The sequence below is a fragment of the Hyla sarda genome, chromosome 7 (genome assembly GCF_029499605.1).
Source record: "Hyla sarda isolate aHylSar1 chromosome 7, aHylSar1.hap1, whole genome shotgun sequence".
In the NCBI taxonomy this organism is placed as follows: Eukaryota; Metazoa; Chordata; class Amphibia; order Anura; family Hylidae; genus Hyla; species Hyla sarda.
The window spans coordinates 163,909,924-163,927,886 of record NC_079195.1 but is presented as its reverse complement, the minus strand read 5'-3'; the positions used below and the strand labels follow the sequence as shown (position 1 = coordinate 163,927,886).

Genomic DNA, 17,963 nt, shown 5'->3' with positions numbered 1-17,963 from the left:
GGATAAGCGTATCCCAGGGGCGGCCACTCGCTGCGGAGGAGGTGCAGGAGCTGGCGGAGGAGATGACTGCTGAAGCTGTGGTAGTAACTGTTGTAGCATAACGGTCAGTTGAGACAGCTGTTGGCCTTGTTGCGCTATCTGTTGTGACTGCTGGGCGACCACCGTGGTGAGGTCAGCGACAACTGGCAGAGGAACTTCAGCGGGATCCATGGCCGGATCTACTGTCACGATGCCGGCTGGCAGGTAGTGGATCCTCTGTGCCAGAGAGGGATTGGCGTGGACCGTGCTAGTGGACCGGTTCTAAGCCACTACTGGTTTTCACCAGAGCCCGCCGCAAAGCGGGATGGTCTTGCTGCGGCGGTAGTGACCAGGTCGTATCCACTAGCAACGGCTCACCTCTCTGGCTGCTGAAGATAGGCGCGGTACAAGGGAGTAGGCAAAAGCAAGGTCGGACGTAGCAGAAGGTCGGGGCAGGCAGCAAGGATCGTAGTCAGGGGCAACGGCAGAAGGTCTGGAAACACAGGCAAGGAACACACAAGGAACGCTTTCACTGGCACTAAGGCAACAAGATCCGGCGAGGGAGTGAAGGGGAAGTGAGGTGATATAGGGAAGTGCACAGGTGTAAACACTAATTGGAACCACTGCGCCAATCAGCGGCGCAGTGGCCCTTTAAATCGCAGAGACCCGGCGCGCGCGCGCCCTAGGGAGCGGGGCCGCGCGCGCCGGGACAGAACAGACGGAGAGCGAGTTAGGTAGGGGAGCCGGGGTGCGCATCGCGAGCGGGCGCTACCCGCATCGCGAATCGCATCCCGGCTGGCAGCGGAATCGCAGCGCCCCGGGTCAGAGGACGTGACCGGAGCGCTGCCGCGGGGAGAGTGAAGCGAGCGCTCCGGGGAGGAGCGGGTACCCGGAGCGCTCGGCGTAACAGTTTGTAGGCTATTGTAAAGGTAGAGTTCATTGCCCCATCGACCCACATGTATATTTGTACACATTCTCACATTTTTGTAAATATTTTATGATATCTTTTCATGTGACAACACTGGAGAAATGACACTCTGCTACAATGTAAAGTTTTTAGTGCATAGCTTGTACAATATAACCCTTTGTTGTAAGCTTCGTCATTATTTTATTAATTATATTTCACACTTGATTAGCTTCCATCTAAAGTATATAATTCTTTTTTATTTTAGTTTGTAATGTTACTTACCCCTTGTGTTTCATTTCTCACCTTTACTGAAGAAAATTTCATTTGCACTAACAAAGGAATTATACTTGGTTAAGTTCCAGAGGGCATCATGCACACACTTAGTGTCTTTCATACCACCATAAATTATTTGCAGCATATCGTCTCTTGTTTTCCCAGAAGCTCCTAGATGCAAAACATCACTGATTTATAAAAAAAAACATATACTTTTTCTTGTTAAGAAATAATTATTTAGATAACATCCTGGGAAATGTAAAAGACAGAGAAATGTGCAACACATTACACACATAATGACAAAGGGTACCTACTTAATTTAATTTTTTATTCTTTAATGAAGTCAACAGGCAAATTATAGCAAAAGCAGCACAAAAGCCGCATACTATATGCCCTGAAAATCAGATTTTTTTCAAGCTGTTTAATACCGTATAACATCTAAATACTGTAAATTTTAGCTGTAGTGACCAGTGTCAGGCAGCTGCTGCCAAGGCAAATAAAATCATGGGGGTGCATCAATAGGGGCATAGATGCCCATGACAAGGAAATAATTCTACCGCTGTACAAATCCCTAGTCAGACCACACATTGAATACTGTGTACAGTACTGGGCACCAGTGTACAAGAAAGATATAGTGGAGCTGGAGAGGGTTTAAAGACGGGCAACCAGGGTAATATGGGGAATGGGAGGACTACAGTACCCAAAAAGATTATCAGAATTGGGGTTATTTAGTTTAGAAAAAAGAAGGCTAAGGGGAGACCTAATAACTATGTATAAATATATTAGGGGGCCATACAGAGATCTCGCCCATGATCTATTTATACCCAGGACTGTATCTATAACAAGGGGGCATCCTCTACGTTTAGAGGAAAGAAGGTTTCTACACCAGCACAGACGGGTGTTCTTTACTGGAAGAGCAGTGAGACTGTGGAATTCTCTGCTTGAGGAGGTGGTCATGGTGAACTCTGTAAAAGAGTTGAAAAAGGGTCTGGATGCATTTTTGGAGAATAATAACATTGCTGGTTATGTATACTAGATTTATAGGGACAGAACATTGATTCAGGGATTTATTCTGACTGCTATATTTGGAGTCGGGAAGGAATTTTTACCTCTAGTATGAGGGTTTTTTGCCTTCCTCTGGATCAACTCAGTAGGGACTCATTAGGGTTATAGGTTGAACTTGGTGGACTCAGGTCTTTTTTCAACCTTATGAATTATGTTACTGCTTAAAGGGATTTTATTTTTATTTCCTGCCTGGGTTGCAAAATTAAAAATAACAAACCTTAGCCCCCGATGCACTCCTGTCGGGGGGATCAGTCTCCTGTCCTTGATTATCAGCCTCCCATTATGGAAGTCAATTAAACTTAGCATTTTAATGCATTTAATCAGCGTGAACATACTTTAAAGTTTTTGCTCAGGACACTACGTCAACCTTGATCTGTCCCTGATCCTGGAACTACTACATTTTACTGGCGCTTACAACATTGCTTTACGATTTAAGTCCTGTCTAATAAGACAGTAAGACAACATGGCTTCTTATAAAAAATCCACCAGAGTTTATAAAAGCAGGCAACCTCTGCCAGACTTACCTAACATCAGCTGTGATAGTCCCAAAGCAATGCTTAATGGAGCAATCACAATATTCGGCTCTTCATCAAGTGATGACAGTGTTTTGTACAGAGCCAATGTAAATCTAGTTAGTTCTCTTGAAACATCCTCAAGGGCATTATGAGGATTTGTACATTCTGGCCACATAGTGGAACAATTAAATGCTGGAGTTGGTAATGTTTCCTCCTGTAATAGAGTTTCTGTCGTAACTTCATTATTTGTGGTTTGGTTACTTTTGGTGTCATATTGGTTTTCAGTGTGGCTTCTCGCTGGGACCTCATTTTTTTCTTTTTTAATTTCTTCTTCTGTTATCGTATTTTCCAAATTATTTTCAATGGGAGGCTGTATTAAAGGTTCTGCTGCTTCATGAAAATTTTCATTCTCATTCATTAGAACTTTGTTTATACTCTCTTCGAATCTCTGTGCGTCTCTGATGTCCTCCTGTATTACAGTTGAGGTCCCTTGATTAATCTCTGTTGAATTTTGTTCAGGGCCATTAACAAATTCCTGCATTATAAACAAACATAAGGTTTCATAAAGCATGGTACAGGTGCACTGCAAGGAAATTTTTATTTTAAGAACTACAGGTATATGGGTACATATTAGAGGTTCCTATAGTTTATTTAAAAGTATATTTCTAATATATGCTGTGCTTATGCAATTCCACTTTTGTCTCCCTCTCTTCTTTGAGGTGTAGCAGTATAACTTCTGAGACTAGGGCAGAGGCAGAGGTATTGTATTGCAATCACTGCATGCAGTGTAAGCATGCCACATATAGTGACCAATAGCCACACAATGTTGCTGATATAGCTTGGCCTGCATTTGATTATCGTGATGCTGTACCCACTCCCTGTCTGGGAAATTTAACTTTCAAGATGGGAAAAGTTGGATATGGAGCACCAGGAGCGAGGGAAAAATATTATTTTTCCTCCTTCTGGAATACACACCTTTCAGTTCTTGAGCTGCAAAATTACACAAAACCAGCCGTTTTTAGGCTCCAAAAATTCTCAAACAGCAAAACGTAACTGCACAGAGTTGGGGCCTTTTTTTAACTGTTTATCTGCCAAAAATACTGCTGTATATAAGCATATATTTTGGCAATTCATTTGGGATATAATATGGATCTCAAATGGCCAAATTTTTTCCCCTTGGTTGTTTGCTTCACTATATACCTCTGACTTTTGACACCTCCTCTCCATCTCTCATGGCTCATGAAGAAGTACATGTAACTATACAAGTAGAGCTTAATTCCTTAAGGACTCAGGTTTCCATTTTTGCACTTTTGTTTTCTCCTCCTCACATTTTAAAAATCATAACTCAGACCCATGTGAGGGCTTGTTTTATGCGCTACCACTTTTACTTGGTAATAACAAAAAATGTACGGCAAAAAAAAAAATTGTGGATCAAAAATAAATAAATAAACATTTTGTAATTTTTGGGGGCTTCCATTTCTACACAGTGCACTTTTTGGTAAAAATGACACCTTATATATTCTGTAGTTCCATACGATTACAATGAGATTTAACTTATTTAAGTTTGATTTTGTTTTACTACTGTTAAAAAATTATAACTTTTTGCACCGAAATTAGTATGTTTAAAAATGTCCTTTTTTTTTTCATACTGGGCGGTATCGGGGCTCATTTTTTGTGCCGTGATCTCAAGTATTTATTGGAATCACTTTTGTTTTGATGGGACTTTTTGATCTCTTATCATTTTTTTTATGGTATACAAAGTGACCAAAAATACACAAATTTGATCGACGCGTCTAAGGGATTAATGACGGACATCACTGCGATCGGTAATGTCCATTATTAGCCACAGGTCCCGGGACCGACCTGCTATGACGCGGGGTCAGCTCGTGACCCCGCGTCATAGCAGGGGAGCGGGTGCAGTCCTTAACAGGTTAAATGTATTTTGTGTAAATAGTTAGAAGACTCTATTCCAATGATCTTGATAAAAACCTTATTCGTAAATATAATCAGGTTTATGATAGAGGAACTTCAGAGCTTTTCTTTATAAAAAAAAACGGATGTTTATTGTATTCTTTTTTTTATTTGTTTTATTGAAGAATAAAAAAACTCTTTGACAGTACAGCTAATACAAAAGTATACACATGTGTAAAGAAAACGATGATACAAATAGTAAAAATATGAGAGGGCAAATCAAGAAAAATCACACAAGTCCATTCCGTAAATGGGTTTGGTCACCAGAATTGGTACATGTCAAAGAAAACCAAAGTAAACCATACAATAACCAAAGACATGCTAGGGTGACAAAAATAAACATAAAATCAGTGAACATATTCCATCTCAACACTAAAGCAGGTAAAGCACACAGCTTACGGATAAGTATTGGACTCCACACTTCCGCAGATCAATCGATGTCTAGAAACATTTAAAAGAAATCAATGGCAGCCTCACGAACCGGGCAGGGAGAACCCACCCAATGTGTTATAAGAACATTGAGTCAGGGGAGAGGAACACCAAGGTCCCCATACCCGATCAAATTTATCAGAACATTTCCTATGTTTATATACAACATGAGAAAAAGGCACAACATTAATCAACTTTTTCCACCTAGAAAGAATCGGAGGTCTCGGGTTCTCCCTAGCCATGAACAGTGTCTCCCGAAGGAAAGTGCGAGTATGGTGAGGCCAGATCTCCTCACCTAAGATCCCAAAGAGACAAATCAATGCTTCCATAGGGGGAGAAGGGTTAACAATAGTGGAGAGCAATTGCAGTACACCAGTCCAAAAGGATGCAACATATGGGCATGCCCAGATAAGATGCCAAAAGTCAGCCCTAAAAGCATAACTGTTAGGATTCGGCAGGCTGGAGGTGGATCCTCTGTGTCAGAGAGGGATTGGCGTGGACCGTACCGGTGGACCGGTTCTAAGTTGCTACTGGTATTCACCAGTCCAATGCAGTCCAATGCTCATAAGCAGGGGTTCTGTGCGGTAACGCACAGTGCAGTCCAATTTTTCTCCGTTGACAGAAGAAATGTAGAGGGGCTTGACGAGACTGGTTACTGGGATGCTGAACCTATTAACAAAAGAGGCCAAAATAAAATTTACTGCAGAACCAGAGTCCAAGAAGGCCACAGCTGAGAAGGAGGAGTTGGCAGAAGGAGAAATCCGCACAGGCACAGTGAGACGTGGAGAAGCAAAGTTCACACCAAGGGACGCCACTCCCATGTGAACAGGGTGCGTGCGTGCGCTTCCCAGACCGGAGGACAAATAGGGCAGTCCACTAGGAAATGTTCAGTACTAGCGCAGTACAGGCATAAGTTTTTATCTCTGCGACGAGACCACTCTTCATGGGTCAGGCGAAACCGATCCACTTGCATAGCCTCCTCGGCGGGAGGCGCAGGGGTAGATTGCAAAGGATACTGGGAGAGAGGTGCCCTGAGATCAAGGTCCTTTTCCTGGCGGAGCTCCTGGTGTCTTTCAGAAAAACGCTTGTCGATGCGGGTGGCCAAAAGGATAAGTTCAGACAGGTTAGCTGGAATTTGTCGTGCGGCCAGTATATCTTTGATGTTGCTGGATAAGCCTTTCTTGTAGGTCGCGCAGAGGGCCTCATTGTTCCAGGCTAGCTCTGAGGCGAGGGTACGAAACTCGATGGCGTATTCGCCTACGGAAGAAGTTCCTTGGACTAGGTTCAGCAAAGCAGTCTCGGCAGAGGAGGCCCGGGCTGGCTCCTCGAAGACACTATGGACTTCAGCGAAGAAGGACTGGACAGTGGCTGTGGCAGGATCATTGCGGTCCCAGAGCGGTGTGGCCCAAGACAAGGGCTTTCCAGACAGAAGACTAACTACGAAAGCCACCTTAGACCGTTCTGTAGGAAATTGGTCCGACAACATCTCCAAATGTAGGGAACATTGAGACAGGAAACCACGGCAGAGTTTAGAGTCCCCATCAAATTTGTCCGGCAGGGACAAGCGGAGGCTAGGAGTGGGCACTCGCTGCAGAGGAGGTGCAGGAGCTGGCGGAGGAGATGGTTGCTGTAGCTGTGGCAGAAGTTGCTGTAGCATGGCGGTAAACTGCGACAGCTGCTGTCCTTGTTGGGCGATCTGTTGGGATTGCTGGGCGACCACCGTGGATAGGTCAGCGAGACTTGGCAGCAGCACCTCAGCGGGATCCATGGCCGGATCTACTGTTAGGATTCGGCAGGCTGGAGGTGGATCCTCTGTGTCAGAGAGGGATTGGCGTGGACCGTATCGGTAGACCGGTTCTAAGTTGCTACTGGTATTCACCAGAGCCCGCCGCAAAGCGGGATGGTCTTGCTGCGGCGGTAGCAACCAGGTCGTATCCACCGGTAACGGCTCAACCTCTCTGACTGCTGAGACAGGCGCGGTACAGAAGGACAAGGCAAGAGCAAGGTCGGACGTAGCAGAAGGTCAGGGCAGGCAGCAAGGGTTGTAGTCAGTCAGGGGCAACAGCAGAAGGTCTGGAACACAGGCTTGGGACATACACAAAACGCTTTCACTGGCACAAGGCAACAAGATCCGGCAATGCAAGGAAGGGGAAGTGAGGTTATAAAGGCGTGGAGCAGGTGGGAGTAAATTACACTGATTGGGCCAGGCACCAATTAGTGGTGCACTGGCCCTTTAAATGTTAGAGAGCTGGCGCGCGCGAGCCCTAGAAAGCGGAGCCGTGCGCGCCAGGACGTAACAGCCGGGGAACGGGACAGGTGAGCAGATTGGGATGCGATCCGCGAGCGGGCGCGTCCCGCTATGCGAATCGCATCCCCGCCGGCAGTGTCAGTGCAGCGCTCCCGGTCAGCGGGTCTGACCGGGGCGCTGCAGAGCGGAGAATGCCGCGAGCGCTCCGGAGAGGAGCAGGGACCCGGAGCGCTCGGCGTAACAATAACATCTGTGGCAAGCGTCCGAGACAGAACCTCCCATTATATGGAATCTACTAGGAGTAATATAGCTATAGTGGATGATGTAGAGTTGAATTAATTTATTATTGGCAGCAGGGGATACAAAAGTTTGACAGAAGCATATCTCCTCCAACTCATCTTTAGAGAGTGTGGGCAAATGAGACTGCCTATATTGTTCAGCAGGTAAAGGCTCCCAGGAAATCTTGGCTTGGATTACATGAGTATATTGGATGGACACGAGACCCCGCGGACCCTACGACTTCAGGACCCCGATCAGAGGATATGCAGAGATAGGTGGCCTAACAACAGGGTATTGACCATTAAAGGGGTACTCCGGTACTTACACATCTTATCCCCTATCCAAAGGATAGGGGATAAGATGACTGATCGCGGGAGTCCCGCAGCTGGGGACGTCCGCGATCATGCACACGGCACCCCGTTAGTAATCAGTCCCCGGAGCGTTTTCGCTCCGGGTCTGATTAAGGTCGACCGCAGGGCTGGCGGCGTGTGATGTCACGCCCCTGCCCCCGTGTGACATCACGCTCCACCCCTCAATGCAAGCCTATGGGAGGGGGCATGATAGCTATCACCTGGCTGATGACTCTGGTCTTCACCAGAGCCCGCTGCAAAGCAGGACAGATTTGCTGAGGCAGGCGACACCCAGGTTGCTACCCCCTACACAGCTCGACCACACAGGTAACTGGGCAAGGCGAGGTACAGTAGGATGAGACAGAGGCGTTTCAACGTAGCAGAAGGTCAAAGCAGGCGGCAAAGGTTTAGAGTCAATAAACGTAGCAGGAGGGTCTGGAAACACGGGTAGGCAAAACAGACTATGGGAACGGCCTTCCAAGCGTTCGGGCACACCAGTGACTCTTATATTGTGGAATTGCAGCCAGTTCTCTAAATCATTTTTCTGTTTTGCTTGCTCCATTTGAACCTTAAGAACAGTAAGTGCCTCTGGCACAGGGGCCACAGTGTCCTCAAGCGTGGAGACTCTATTCTCAGTCTCTCTGTCACTCTGTCCCTGAGGTTATGGAGATCCTGTTTGAGGAGGCAGGCATCTATCTTTATCTCCTCCATCTTGCCTGTTGGGGATGTTTTACAGATTTGGATGGCATGGAGGAGGGTGTCACTAACCTCCTTCTAGGTTTACACTGGCTCCTCAGTGCTAACCCTCTATCAGGGATCTGTGCTGCGCAAGGAAGGAGGAGGTGGCCGCACCACACCATGGCCGGCACCATTTTGTTTTTCAGTGTGGGCATACTCTTTCAGCTTGTCTGTGGCCGACCACTCCGGTCCACGGCCCGAATCTTTTCTCCCTGGCATCTCCCGTGACTGGGAAAGTGTGTGGGGTGTCCGGTAAGCCAGGATGTGCCCAGTTTAGAAGCAAATCCCCATAGCAAACCTCTTCTAAACTGGGCTTTTCCCGAGACACGTGTCATCAGAGAACACTTAGACAGAAAAGAACAACCTTAACTTCAGAAGCTCATAAGTACTGAAAGGATTAAGATTTTTTAATAGAAGTAATTTACAAATCTGTTTATCTTTCTGGAGCCAGTTGATATATATAAAAAAGTTTTTTCCTGGAATACCGCTTTAACAAGGAAGATATGAGATTTTCAATATGGTGATTGAAATTTCTCATATTCTTGAAATATTCTTTAGCTAAGCTTTCTACACAAATGACTTACACAGGGCAGTCGATTTTGTACCATGATTTATTTATTTATGTAATGTCAGCCATTTTCTAAGAAGAATACAATAAATATCTGATTGGGGGTGTGGCTTGGAGCTGGAGATGAGCAGATGCACAAGCTAAGTGCTCCCGCTCAAAGGCCGCTGTAATAATATCCTGACTGCACATCCTGGCTTACCGAACACCCCACACAATTTCCCAGTCACTGGAGATGCCAGGGAGCAAAGATTCGGGGCATGGACCGGAGCAGTCGGCAACAGACAAGCTGAAAGAGTATGCCCACACTGAAAAACAAAATGGTGCCAGCCATGGTGTGGCGCGGCCGCCTCCTCCTTCCTTGCGCAGCACAGATCCCTGATAGAGGGTTAGCACTGAGGAGCCAGGGGCAACACCAGCATGTCAGTGTAAAAATGTTTTCTTTTTACACTAACAGGCTGGTGTAGATCCCAACTTTACTTTTTCATAAGGGGTAAAAGGAGAAAAAGCCCTCAAAATTTATATTGCAATTTCTCCCTAGTACGGAAATACCCCATATGTGGCCCTAAACTGTTTCCTTGAAATACGACAGGGCTCCAAAGTGAGAGAGAGCCATGCGCATTTGAGAACTAAATTAGGGATTGCATAGGGGTGGACATAGCGGTATTCTACGCCAGTGATTCCCAAACAGGGTGCCTCCAGCTGTTGCTAAACTCCCAGCATGCCTGGACAGTCAGTCAGTGGCTGTCTGGAAATGCTGGGAGTTGTTGTTTTGCAACAGCTGGAGGCTCCGTTTTTGAAACACTGCCGTACAATACATTTTTCCTTTTTATTGGAGGGACAGTGTAAGGGGGTGTATATGTAGTGTTTTACCCTTTATTATGTGTTAGTGTAGTGTAGTGTAGTGTTTTTAGGGTACATTCACACTGGCGGCGGTGTACAGTAGAAACTTACTGTAAACCTGCCCGTGTGAATGTACCCTGTACGTTCACATGGGGGATGGGGGGGGGGGGGGGCAAACCTCCAGCTGTTTCAAAACTACAACTCCCAGCATGCACTGACAAACAGTGCATGATGGGGGTTGTACTTTTGCAACAGCTGGAGGCACACTGGTTGGAAAACCTTCAGTTAGGTTCTGTTACCTAACTCAGTATTTACCAGCCAGTGTGCCTCAAGCTGTTGCAAAACTACAACTCCCAGCACGTACTGATCGCCGAAGGGCATGCTGGGAGATGTAGTTTTGCAACAGCTGGAGGTACACAACTACAACTCCCAGCATGCCGAGACAGCTGTTTGCTGTTTGGGCATGCTGGGATTTGCAGTTTTGCAACATCTGTAGGGCTACAATTTAGAGATCTCCAAACTGTGGATCTCCAGCTGTTGCAAAACTACAGATCCCAGCATGCCCAGACAGCAAACTGCTGTTTAGGCATGCTAGGAGTTGCAGTTTTGCAACATCTGGAGGGCCACAGTTAGAGATCACTGCCAGTGATCTCCAAACTGGGGCCCTCCAGCTGTTGCAAAACTACAAATCCCTGCATGCCCAAACAGCTGTCTGGGCATGCTGGGAGTTGTAGTTTTGCAACATCTGAAGGGTTACAGTTTAGAGACCACCGTATAGTGGTCTCAAACTGTACCCTCCAGATGTTGCTAGGCAACTTACCAGCTTCCGTTGGATCCAGGGAGCCTGCCGCACGACATCGCTGGACTCCGATCTCCTCCACCGATGGTCACCTCGCCCGCGGGGTAAGTGGACATCAGCGCCGGTCCTCTGTCAGTTCTCCATTCTGCCCCGCCTATTGTGGGTGGGCAGAACGGGGAAACCGAAAGTAAAGCCCCCCACCCCCGATCTGCTATTAGTGGTAACGTCTAGACCACCAATAGCAGGGATAGGAGGGGTGGCGCCCCTGCCACCTCACTCCTATCAGTTCAGGGGGATCGTGGGTGTCTTGGACAACCGCGATCCCCATTATATTCCGGGTCACCATAGACCCGTATTACCCGGAATAGCCGCAAATCGCAAGTGTGAATTCCCCTGGGCATTTGCGCTGGGTGCCTGCTGATAGATATCAGCAGTCACCCCCGTCCGGTCCCCGCCAGGCACGCGGCAGGGACCGAAATTCCCACTGGCGTACAGGTACGCCCTTGGTCCTTAAGTACCAGGGAGCAAAGGCATACCTGTACGCCCTTGGTCCTTAACCCCTTAAGGACCAGGCCATTTTACACCTTAGGACCAGAGCGTTTTTTGAACATCTGACCACTGTCACTTTAAGCATTAATAACTCTAAGATGCTTTTACCTATCATTCTGATTCCAAGATTGTTTTTTCGTGACATATTCTACTTTATGTTATTGGTAAAATTTTGTCGATACTTGCATCGTTTCTTAGTGAAAAATTCCAAAATTTTATGAAAAAATTGAAAATTTTGCATTTTTCTAACTTTGAAGCTCTCTGCTTGTAAGGAAAATGGATATTCCAAATAATTTTTTTTATTCACATATACAATATGTCCACTTTATGTTTGCATCATAAAATTTACGATTTTTTACTTTTGGAAGACACCAGAGTACTTCAAAGTTCAGCAGCAATTTTCCAATTTTTCACAAAATTTCCAAAATCACAATTTTTCAGGGACCAGTTCAGGTTTGAAGTGGATTTGAAGGGTCTTCATATTAGAAATACCCCACAAATGACCCCATTATAAAAACTGCACCCCCCAAAGTATTCAAAATGACATTCAGTCAGCGTTTTAACCCTTTAGGTGTTTCACAGGAATAGCAGCAAAGTGAAGGAGAAAATTCACAATCTTAATTTTTTACACTTGCATGTTCTTGTAGACCCAATTTTTGAATTTTTACAAGGGGTAAAAGGAGAAAATGTATACTTATATTTGTAGCCCAATTTCTCTCGAGTAAGCACATACCTCATATGTCTATGTAAAGTGTTCGGTGGGCGCAGTAGAGGGCTCAGAAGCGAAGGAGCGACGAGGGGATTTTGGAGAGTACGTTTTTCTGAAATGGTTTTTGGGGGGCATGTTGCATTTAGGAAGCCTCTATGGTGCCAGAACAGGAAAAAATACCCACATGGCATACCATTTTGGAAACTAGACCCCTTGAGGAACGTAACAAGGAATAAAGTGAGCCTTAATACCCCACAGGTGTTTCACGACTTTTGCATATGTAAAAAAATGTTTAAAAAATGTCACTAAAATGTGTGTTTCCACCCAAATTTCACATGTATGCAAGGGTTAATAGCAGAAAATATCCCCCAAAATTTGTAACCCCATCTCTTCTGAGTATGGAGGTACCCCATAAGTTGACCTGAAGTGCACTATGGGCGAACTACAATGCTCAGAAGAAAAGGAGTCATATTTGCCTTTTTGCGAGCAAATTTTGCTCGGGGGCATGTCGCATTTAGGAAGCCCCTATGGTGCCAGGACAGCAAAAAATACCCACATGGCATACCATTTTGGAAACTAGACCCCTTGAGGAACGTAACAAGGAATAAAGTGAGCCTTAATACCCCACAGGGGTTTCACGACTTTTGCATACGTAAAAAAAATAATAATTTTTTCACTAAAATGTGTGTTTCCCCCCCAAATTTCACATTTTTGCAAGGGTTAATAGCAGAAAATACCCCCCAAAATTTGTAACTCCATCTCTTCTGAGTATGGAGGTACCCCATAAATTGACCTGAAGCGCACTACGGGCAAACTACAATGCTCAGAAGAGAGGGAGTCATATTTGGCTTTTTGAGAGCAAATTTTGCTCGGGGGGCTTGTCGCATTTAGGAAGCCCCAATGGTGCCAGAACAGCAAAATAACCCCCACATGGCATACCATTTTGGAAACTAGACCCCTTGAGGACAAGGGGTACAGTGAGCATTTACCCCCCACTGGTGTCTGTCAGATCTTTGGAACAGTGGGCTGTACAAAATTTTTAATTTGCGCAGCCCACTGTTCCAAAGATCTGTCAGACACCAGTGGGGTGTAAATTCTCACTGCACCCCTCATTACATTCCGTGAGGGGTGTAGTTTCCGAAATGGGGTCACATGTGAGGTTTTTTTTTTTTTGCGTTTGTCAAAACCGCTGTAACTATCAGCCACCCCTGTGCAAATCACCTCAAATGTACATGGTGCACTCTCCCTTCTGGGCCTTGTTGTGCGCCCCCAGAGCACTTTGCACCCACATATGGGGTATCTCCGTAGTCGGTAGAAATTGCATTACAAATTTTGGGGGGCGTTTTTCCCTTTTACCTCTTGTCAAAATGAAAAGTATGGGGCAACACCAGCATGTTAGTGTAAAAAAATTTTTTTTTTACACTAACATGCTGGTGTAGACCCCCAACTTCACCTTTTCATGAGGGGTAAAAGGAGAAAAAGCCCCCCAAAATTTGTTAAGAAATTTCTCCCGAGTACGGCGATACCCCATATGTGGCCCTAAACTGTTGCCTTGAAATACGACAGGGCTCCAAAGTGAGAGCGCCATGCGCATTTGAGGCCTAAATTAGGGACTTGCATAGGGGTGGACATAGGGGTATTCTACGCCAGTGATTCCCAAACAGGGTGCCTCCAGCTGTTGCAAAACTCCCAGCATGCCTGGACAGTCAACGGCTGTCCGGCAATACTGGGAGTTGTTGTTTTGCAACAGCTGGAGGCTCCATTTTGGAAACAGTGGCGTACCAGACGCTTTCATTTTTATTGGGGAGGGGAGGGGGGCTGTGTAGGGGTATGTGTATATGTAGTGTTTTTTTACTTTTTATTTTATTTTGTGTTAGTGTAGTGTAGTGTTTTTAGGGTACAGTCACATGGGCGGGGGATTACAGCGAGTTTGAGCTGCCGCGCAAAATTTGCTGCATCGCAAACTTGCAGCCTGATACTCACTGTAAGCCCCCTGCCCATGTGAATGTATCCTGTACATTCACAGTGGGGGGGGGGGGGGGGACCTCCAGCTGTTGCAAAACTACAACTCCCAGCATGCACAGTCCATCAGTGCATGCTGATAGTTATAGTTTTGCAACAGCTGGAGGCACACGGGTTGGGAAACACTGAGTTAGGGAACAGACAATGTTTCCCAACCAGTGTGCCTCCTGTTGTTGCAAAACCACAACTCCCAGCATTCTCAGGCATGCTGGGAGTAGTAGTTCGGCAACATCTTTAGAGCCAGATGTTGCCGAACTACAACTCCCAGCATGCTTGGAGTTGTAGTTTTGCAACATCTGGAGGACTAGTTTGCAGACCACTAATACAGCGGTTCCCAATCTGTGCCCTTCCAGATGTTGCAAAACTACAACTCCCAGTATGCCAAAACTGTCCAGGCATGCTGGGAGTTGTAGTTCTGCAACATCTGAAGGGCCATATGTTACAGAACTACAACTCCCAGCATGCCTGGACAGTAAGGGCATGCTGAGGATGTGTAGTTTTGCAACATCTGGAAGGGCACAGTGGTCTCCAAACTGTGGACCTCCAGATGTTGCAAAACTGAAACTCCCAGCATGCCCAGATGCCAAGGGCTGTCTGGGCATGCTGGGAGTTGTAGTTTACAGGGTCACATTACAGCAAAGCATGTCGCTTTACGGCGACGTGCATTGCTGTAAAGGGCCCGGCCGCGGCTGAAGATCAACTCACCTGTCGCCGCCGCCGCCGTCTCCGCCGCCGGGATCCGGGTCTTCAGGGACGAGGTAAGTACCGGGGCTGGTCCCCAGCACTCCCCCGTCCCCCGCCGCGTCCTCTGGTTGTCCTCCCGTCCTCTCCGGACTTCAAGGGGCCAAGCAGGACGGGAGGAAGTAACCGCCCCCCCCCCTGCGATTGGTCGGTTAGTTAACCGACGGATCGCAGGGGATCGGAGGAGGTGGCCGGCTTGCCACCTCGCTCCTAGGCTCCAGCATGGTCCTGGCTGTCTGTGACAGCCGGGATCATGCGAAATTACCGGGCGGTCGAGTCCCAGAGATCCGATCAGCCCGGTATCGCCGCAGATCGCAAGGGCGATTTCCCTTGCGATTTGCGGCGATCGCCGACATGGGGGGCCTACATGGCCCCCCTCGGCGTTTGCCCTGGATGCCTGCTGAAGGATTTCAGCAGGCATCCAGTTCCGATCTCTGCCCGGCGAGCGGCAGAGACCGGAAAATGCCATGACGTTGTGGAACGTCATTGGTCCTTAAAGCCCAGGGTGCCATGACGTTCCACAACGTCATTGGTCCTTAAGAGGTTAAGGGGTTAAAATCCTTCTATTTTGACGACCTATAACTTTTTCATTTTTTGTATAAGCGGCGGTATGAGGGCTAATTTTTTGCACCATGATCTGTACTTTTTATTGATATTTGTGTGTATAAAACTTTTTATGCATTTTTTTTATATATTTTTTTCTCTCTCTATATATATACACACACACACACATATATATATATATGAAGTATTTTCTCACAGAAAAGGATTGCAGTAACCCATACACGTTTATTCCCTTTGTGTGTATTGGAACTAAACAAAAAAAAGGGAGGGAAAAAAAGCAAATTGGCCAAATTGACATCACACCAAACTCCAAAAATGGTCTGGACAAAATTATTGGCACCCTTAACTTAATATTTGGTTGCACACCCTTTGGAAAAAATAACTGAAATCAGTCGCTTCCTATAACCATCAATAAGCTTCTCAGCCAGAATGTTGGACCACTCTTCCTTTGCAAACTGCTCCAGGTCTCTCTTAGGCTAGGTTTCCACTTGGTTTTTTTTTTGTACACCTAAAAAAACGCCAGCAAAAATGCCAGAAAAACTGCCACAGGTTTTTCCTGCGTTTTGGCAGTTTTTCTGGCGTTTTTTCTGGCGTTTTCCCTGGTGTGTGGAAACAGCCAAACTTGTCCCGTTGCAGTTTTCTCACTGTCTTCAGGTACCACTCTGTGGGTCGGATGCTGAGCGCCCGGTCCACAGAGTGTAAGGAGATGAGGAGTGATGTACAGCACCACTACTCACCTCCCCGCAGTATAGTATACAGAAGGGCATAGTGTACCCGTGTATACTATACAGGACTGACAGGACTCCCTGCTCCTATAGCCCCTTTGGGCGGTATAAAGAATATACAGCTATATATAGATAGCTGTATATAGTGTATACAGAACAGGAGGTTCCCTTACCTCCCTCGTTTCTGTCACTGCCACTCCGTGTAGCTCCGCCCCTAGTCATGACGTAATTAAGGGCGGAGCTACAGACATTCAGGCTAGTCTGAAGCTCTGTTCACATTGTCTGTTTTTGATAATGGGAACAGACCCTTCTGCCAGTGTCTACTCAGACAGGGATACTCCAGCTGTTGCTAAACTACAACTCCCAGCATGCCCAGACAGCCAAAGGCTGTCTGGGCATGCTTGGAGTTGTAGTTTTGCACCAATTGGAGGCTCACTGTTTAGGTAGACATTGCATTATGGGCGCTCTCCCCTGCAGAGAGTGCAAAAAATGTCCTAACCTATTTTTTTGTTTTTTTTTCTTCTCATTTCAGATCCGTGTATGCAGAGGATTACGACGGATTCGATGGATGAACTTTTTTTTTTTTTATTTTAATAAAATGGTTAACGAGGGCTGTGGGGGAGTTTTTTCTTAAATAAAATATTTTTTCCAATGTGTTGTGTCTTTTTTTAATTGAATATTCAGGCTTAGTTATGGAGGCTGTCTAATAGACGGAATCCATGATTAAGCCGGGGCTTAGTGTTAGCCCCAAAAACAGCTGGCGCTAACCCCCAATTATTACCCTGGTACCCACCACCACAGGGGTGCCGGGAAGAGCCGTTACCAACAGGCCCGGAGTGTCAAAAGTGGTGTTCCTGGGCCTAGGCGGTAACAGGCTGGCGTTATTTAGGCTGGGGAGGGCCAGTAACAATGGTCCTCGCCCACCCTGGTAATGTCAGGCTGTTGTTGCTTTGTTGGTATCGTGCTGATACTGAATATACAGGGAACCCTATGCGTCTTTTTTTTCATAAATAAAAAAAAAAAAACGCATAGGGTTCCCCCTATTTTCAGTATCAGCCACATTCCAACCAAGCAGCAACAGCCTGACGTTACCAGGGTGGGCGAGGACCATTGTTACTGGCCCTCCCCAGCCTGAATAACGCCAGCCTGTTACCGCCTAGGCCCAGGAGCGCCATTTTTGACGCTCCGGGCCTGTTGGTACCGGCTCTTCCCGGCACCCCTGTGGCGGTGGGTACCGGGGTAATAATTGGGGGTTAGCGCTAGCTGTTTTTGGGGCTAACGCTAAGCCCCGGCTTATTCATGGATTCTGTCTATTAGACAGCCTCCATAACTAAGCCTGAATATTCAATAAAAAAGAAAACACAACACATTGGAAAAATTATTTTATTTTAAAAAATACTCCCCCACAGCCCTCGTTAACCAATTTATTAAAATATAAAAAATCCTGTTCATCCGTCATAATCCATCGAATCCGTCGTAATCCTCTGCATACACGGATCTGAAACGAGAAGAAAGGAAAAAACACAAAAAAAATAGGTTAGGACATTTTTTGTGCTCTCTGCAGGTGAGAGCGCCCATAATGCAATGTCTACCTAAACAGTGAGCCTCCAATTGGTGCAAAACTACAACTCCCAGCATGCCCAGACAGCTGTC

General features: G+C 46.3%; 1 protein-coding gene across 1 annotated transcript in view; it reads right to left on the bottom strand.

Annotated features, from left to right (window-relative positions):
• Positions 1-17,963, bottom strand: part of SERPING1 (serpin family G member 1) — a 138,764-nt gene that overhangs the window by 91,645 nt on the left and 29,156 nt on the right. Inside the window, exons 3-4 of the mRNA XM_056531176.1 lie at positions 2,788-3,313; positions 1,229-1,369 (exon numbers count right to left, since the gene is read on the bottom strand). Of these exons, the coding sequence (XP_056387151.1) occupies positions 1,229-1,369; positions 2,788-3,313 (667 nt within the window). The remainder of the gene's footprint in view (positions 1-1,228; positions 1,370-2,787; positions 3,314-17,963) is intronic.